Genomic DNA, 6,794 nt, shown 5'->3' with positions numbered 1-6,794 from the left:
CGGCAGTATAGAATGATGATCTGTTTGTTAAGGAATTCTGTCACTTTGTGGCGCTAGTGTATATGTAACAGAAGACATTTTAAAAAATCTAGATCGACTGGGGCCAATTAGAAGGAGAATACCCTGGTATCTTTAGAATTGCTATTTGGTCGATAATAACTACACGATGGACCCAGGTTCAACTTTCGGTAGACTACCGGTTGCCCTCCGAATCCAGAAATACCGTAGAAGAGGAAAACTGAAAATTATTTTGGCTATAACTCTGGTATAAGTTATCAGATCTCGGCTTTTCTTTGATATTATGGTATATTTTTGCATGTGATAGTTTCGAAAAAAAAACACGGAAAATACTAGGACCTGTTCATTAAAGCAGACAGTGTATGTAGTTAGAGGGGCGACAAATGAGTGAACTGAAAATATGATACAGCCTTGGAAAAATATACACCGTATCCAGATGGAACTAGGACCTGTTTTTCAAATCAATCTCGTTTACGGTAACTCCGGATTTTTCGGAGGGTTATCTGATGGTAAATTTAAGTAACATTCTGTCACGAGATTATTTTATTTCGTCTAAGAGTGGTTTAGAAAAAAAGTGGGACTGTTCTTAAAAAATTAATCTCTTTTATGGTAGTACCGGTGGTTCACGTGGTGGCCATCTTGGAGCATATTTCGTTAAAAGATCATTTTCGTTCTAGAATTGGTCTCGAAAAAAAAAAAACAGGAAGCTTTAGGAACACTTTTGAAAATTGACATTTTACCCGGATCTTTCGGTGAAATCATTTCTTTCTATAGTCAATCCCACAGAAGCAGTTTCGAAAAAATAAGGAAGCTCTAGGATCACTTTACAAAATTGACCTCAATCACGGTATTTCTGGATTTTCCGGAAGGCTATCGGTGGCATGCCTAAAGCCAATATATAATATAAATATATGTATATATATATATATATATATATATATATATATATATATATATATATATATATGTATATATATATATATATATATATATATATATATATATATATATATATATATATATATATATATATATATATATATATATATATATATATATATATATATATATATATATATATATATATATATATATATATATATATATATATATATATATATATATATATATATATATATATATATAAATAAAAGTTTTAAAGCCGTCAAATGCCAACTAGAGTTTTTCGATTGTGGAAATAACCAGGGAAAACCTGGTGAATATGGCAGTATTTCGTATTTCAGTTTTTTTAAATGCACTACACTGTAAGTATCAAAACAGTTCTTTGATAATAAAGGTTAACAAACACATTTTTACAGCTGCTCATTGTGGGTCAAGGCATGTTCTTCGCCAGAGCTGACTGAAGTTTTCCAGCAACAAAGTGTGCAAGGCATTTCAAAACGAAAAATATGTTCCAAGCATTTTTCCGATGCGGATTTTCGAGATGTGAACAATAAACAGAGAGGGTAACATCTGTCCTCTTAAAAGTTGAAATTAACCCAAGTGTCATTGTTTCTGGTTTTCTTAGCCTTAAATTTAATGCTGTTCCACATACGGTCGATTTTGAAATTGGGGACGATGCTAGGAATGATGGTTTAAACTGGTCCGGAAACATCGAAGAGTGCTTTGAGGTATTGTCTACAAGAATTGATACTTTGGAAAACCCACAGATCGAATTCATAGAGGGAGACGAAGATTTCGAAACCTGGTATAAAACTTTTGGTTGTAAGATCATGGATGAAAAACAACCAGACAATAGAAGACGAAGCAAAATCTAACGATGTCTTGATTACCAACAATTTTGTGGGAGGAAATGAAGAGAGATTACGACAGGCCCTAATAGTTCAAGAGAATATAGTACTTGGATTGCACGAACAGATCCGATCCCTCCGACGTCATCTTTTCGCAGTTCAACAAACAAACAATCGTCGCCTGAAAGCCTTGATACGGAATAAACGTTTAGTTTCGGAGCTCCGGAAAGAGTTGAAGCTCTTGAAAAAAGCAAAGTCCGTAAACGAAAAGTTAGGACATCGAGCGCGGTTAAATCCCGTTATACACAATTCTTTGAGAAATTTTTCTAGAAATCCCAAATCTAGAAGATACCATCCTGAAACGATAAAATTCGCGTCTGGAACTTATTTGAGTGGTCCTCGTACCTATCGGTTTGTGCGAAAGTCAAAGCACCTTATCCTGCCTCACAAAAATACTGTGTACGGGTTCAACAAGCACATCCGAATTCAACCGGGCCTGAACAAAGTCATTTTATCGAAAATAAAGAAACACGTAAGGGGCCATCCACATACCACGTGGACAGCTTTAGGGGGGGGGGGGGGGGGTTGGCTAATGTCCACGATCCATACAATTTTTTTAGAATTTATATGGACAGTTGTCCACGGAGGGGGAGGGGGGGGTCAAAATCGTTAAAAATCTGTCCACGTGGTATGTGGATGGCCCCTAAGGCACTTCAAGAAACAGGAGCACAAAATTGTGACAATTTGTTTGGACGGGATATCTATTAAACCGGACATCACATATTGTGCTAAAACTGACACATTCTTTGGGTTTCCACACGATGGTGAAAATAAAAGGATTGAGAAAAACGATCCATCCAAATTAGCGACAGAGGCAATTGTGATTATGACATCTGGAATATATCGTCGCTTCAAGCAGGTTTATTTCCCGAAACCAGCATTACTAATATCCTTACTATTGAGTAAAACAATTTACATTTTCAGCCTATAGGATACTTAATGGCACATAACAGTCTCGGAAGTGAAACACAACTTAAATTCATTCGGCGGAGTATTGACGCAATCAGAGATTGTGGACTGAAACCACTCGCACACGTAATGGATCAGTGCACTACTAATCAAAAAATGATACGCGATAGCGGTGGCTCCGTTGAGCGTCCAATCCTTGATTTAGATGGCGAACAAATAGCAGTCATATTCAATACACCTCATCTTATCAAAAGTGCACGTAATGCACTATTCAAGCATAACGCTGTATTCGACGGGAAAATAGCATCGTTCAAACATATTAAACAGCTTTTTGATGTCGATGTATCTTCTACACTGAGACTCGTACCAAGGCTTAATCTGAAAAATATAGTACTACCGCCATTCTCAAAAATGAATGTACCGTTAGCTGTAAGAACATTGAGTGAATCTTGTTCCATAGCTATAAATCATTACGTTGCATCAGGTGAACTCCCAGAAGAGGCCCTCCAGACCTCAACGTACATTAATATCCACGACAAATTGTTTGACACTTTCAATTCAAAAGAACGTTCCAAGGACTCAGCTAGGAAGGTAAAATGAAAATTTTCTCAAGTCTGAACACACGATAATTGGGTAAAAATACGAATAAATTACTTTGAATATTTTAAATTATACTTTTCAGCTGTACAGAACACCAATTACAGAGACTTCAATCCACATGCGTTTTCTCGAAAAAACGATGAAAACTTTAAGGATATGTATTATACTACAAACGATTGTTTTAACATTGCGAAGGTTATTAATTTTATTTTAATTAAAGTAACATATTACCCAAATGCAATCATTGATTTAGGCTTTAAAAGAATCTTCAAAACTCACATCCGCTCAAAAAGTTCCATCCTACTTAAAGGGATTAATGGGAAACATCAACGCGTTAAAATGGATATGGCAAAAATTTGAATTTGAAAGACTTTGGAACACCTTTTTCAGCGAAACGGAAAGAGCTCAACGCACTGGTTTATATCCTAGGAATAGCAATTTCTAAACTGCCTCATGAAAAATGCCGCATCAAACTAAAGGCAACACAGGATGATGATCACATACAAGATGACGATTATTCTTTTTTAAAATTAAAAACTCAGACACAATTACGTAATGTTAGTATCCCAAACAATACACTTCACGCTATCGGATTAATAGCGTTTGTCGCGTTCAAAAAGAAATTTCGTAAATTTTTGTTCGAAAACTCACTTGAAGAAATACGTTAGATACGATTGCTTCGAGAGTGCAGTTTGTCTACCTTGTTTTGAAAGAATGATTGACTTTATTTTTAATACCTTGATTCAAGGTTTTTTGCGAGAAGTTCGGTTTAAAAATAAAATCGCTGAGACCAACAAGTTTAGAATAAAACGTAATCGGAGGGCGACTAGAATGAATTTGCCACTACCGGCCTGAACAATATTGTATACCTACAGGATCACTGTTTCTTTTGTTGCATTAAACTGCTTCGTCTGCATACAACTCTTTATTCATTTAAATACATGTTGACTCACCGCAACAAATTCACTACATGAAAACGATAAAAACATGCCTTATTTCCAGTATTATGCTTTTTGTCTGCTGCTACTCCAATAAGCTGCTTCCCAGCTTGAATTCTGCATGATTCACTTCTGTCGCATTTTCAAGTCCTTGCTCTGAATAAAATCTTTATCTATTCTGATATATGTGACTGCTATCCGGAATATTATTCTTCGACGACTTTCTGTATGTGTATTTTCCTGAATGCGAAAATGTGCCATGAGTGGAGGCAAAAAGAATGAAGGAAAATTTAAACCGAAAACTCACCAATTCTGCAAGCGCAACCACACATGGTATTTTGACGTTGGACTAACGTCTATATCGAAGTTAGGCACCTGAATTTGAAAATCTAGTAATTCAACCGGGGAAAACCAGGGAAAAGTGGTCAGGTTTTGAGCACTTATATATCAGTAATTTCTTTTCAGAATTTCGAGGTTTTGGCATCAACCGATCAGAAATTCTTTTACGATTGAATTTATGTAACAAAAATAACCTATTGTTCGAGATACACTATTGAAAAATTGATAAATCACATCGATTGTCTAAATCATACCGAGAAACCAATCACCACCTCTCTTCACAAGCACAGTCGACACTAACGGATACAACCGATCTGACTTTGTAAACAGTCTCACAGCTTTCAACCAATAACGAGCTCGCTTTCGGTAGCTGCAACAGGTGTTTCAACACCGTTTTAAAATGCTTCTTTTATCATTACCACTGAACAGATTCTAAACACCAATGGCTTGATTGATAGGGGAAATATTGCGCAAGATTGTCATATAATAATTTAAATATGTTTTCGATACTAAACTAGTTAAAAGTTGTGTTAAAAGTCGTGCACATCCAACCAATCACAAGCTCGCTTCTTGTTTGCTCGCGGATGGATTTTTGCTTTGGGCTATATAATAGCCTGTGTCGTCTCATAGCAGTCATCAGTTAACAAGTAAAAGGCCACCAGGCCGGTCTTGTATAATCAGCAGCGGTGGCTGATTCCAGCGGCCAAACTGAGCTGCAGCAGAACCAGAGCGGTGGTATCAGGCAGCAGCGGCGGAGGTAGTGGGAAGCTGCATTTCTTCATTCAGTTCGGTGCTCCTTCGATCTGAGTTGGACCCCACCAGCGGTAATCCAATTCAGATATCGTTGGGTGAAAACGTATAGCGTATGTGCATCTGTATTGCTATGACATTTGCGATGATAGGGATGGCGCTGTTGCGTGTGTATGGCTAGCTATAGCGTGTGTAAGACACTAGCATGTGTAGCATATTATGGCTATTGCGTGTATATCTTCAGCGTGTGTACGGATAGTTATAGCTTGTGTGTGGATAGCTGCTGCGTGTGTAATGATTAGTTATAGCGTATGTATGGATAGTAATAGCACATGGTTGGATAGCTTATGCGTGTGTATAGATAGTTGTATCGGATGTATGGAAAGGAATAGCGTGTGTATGGATAGCTATAGCTACAGCGTGTGTATGAATAGTTTTAACGCGTGTTTAGATAGTTATAGCATGTGTGTGAATAACTATAGCGGGTGTTTATCGAAGATTATTATTGTCATTGAAAATATTAAAACGTCTTAACGAACACAGTTGTGAATTTGATTTTACAGCAGCAATTTAAACTTCTTCAGCCAGTCTTTATTCATCGAGGAAAAATTACTACCTATGAATGATCAACACTTATTTACTAGAAATTTGATTTAGATCAAAACGGGTTCTTTTGAGTATCATAAGTTATTGGTAAAAAGAGTTGCAAGTTTTCTCAATGAGCATTCATTAAATTTTCGTTTTTGTTTCTCGGTGCGCGGTTTTGATTTTGTTTCTCGCACTCAGAGAAAGAAACAAACTTGTCGCTATCGTGAAAAATAACAAAACAATTAGAAATGCTCTAAATCACAACTGAAGAAGTTAAGATATTTTCCTGTCACTCGCCCAAACCTTGATAACAACTACCGAAAAACGTGTGATTGAGCTCTTGCTATATTGAGTTATTGAACCAAAGGTTTTTTTTTCAAATACATGAAGTTATATGCTGGGCTGGAACTAACCTAGCATGAGTTTTATCGATTAAATGTCAAACAATTTTCAAATTTAAAATTTTCGGTTGAATCGTTCTGGGCTCCAATTTCAGATAGTTTCGTGAAGTTTGCTTTTTGCTTAGATAGGAAAATTTTACCAATTCGCTCAATTAAATGATTGTCTTGGTAGTGCAGCAAACAAAGGGTTGATTCGAATATGTATGAAATGACAGCGATTAAATAAAAGATATCCATTCTTTTAGTATATATTATTATTTATAACGTTTTAACGTCTCAGCATCCAGAAATGCACTGTAAGATAAAATTGCAGCAAATACTAGAGTTGCAATTCTCTCTATTATTTGTTTTAATGGAATATAAGAATACCGTAGTCCAACGTCATGCGGTCGTGTCTTGAATACCACCCTCCTACTTTTTTATTTTATAATAATGCAACA

General features: G+C 36.1%; 1 protein-coding gene across 1 annotated transcript; it reads left to right on the top strand.

Moving 5' to 3' along the window:
• The first annotated feature begins 454 nt into the window (after positions 1 to 454).
• LOC129716823 (uncharacterized) lies at positions 455 to 3,695 on the top strand. Its single transcript, XM_055666658.1, has 9 exons — positions 455 to 527; positions 1,199 to 1,283; positions 1,338 to 1,484; positions 1,547 to 1,743; positions 1,781 to 2,308; positions 2,480 to 2,688; positions 2,754 to 3,329; positions 3,421 to 3,533; positions 3,592 to 3,695. The coding sequence occupies exons 1-9, from the start codon at positions 455 to 457 to the stop codon at positions 3,596 to 3,598; spliced, it is 1,935 nt and encodes a 644-aa protein (XP_055522633.1). The 3' UTR covers positions 3,599 to 3,695.
• The last annotated feature ends 3,099 nt before the right edge of the window (positions 3,696 to 6,794 follow it).

The sequence above is a fragment of the Wyeomyia smithii genome, chromosome 1 (genome assembly GCF_029784165.1).
Source record: "Wyeomyia smithii strain HCP4-BCI-WySm-NY-G18 chromosome 1, ASM2978416v1, whole genome shotgun sequence".
Classification (NCBI taxonomy): Eukaryota; Metazoa; Arthropoda; class Insecta; order Diptera; family Culicidae; genus Wyeomyia; species Wyeomyia smithii.
Note: the sequence above shows the minus strand (reverse complement) of the source record. Positions and strands in the feature narration are given on the sequence as shown.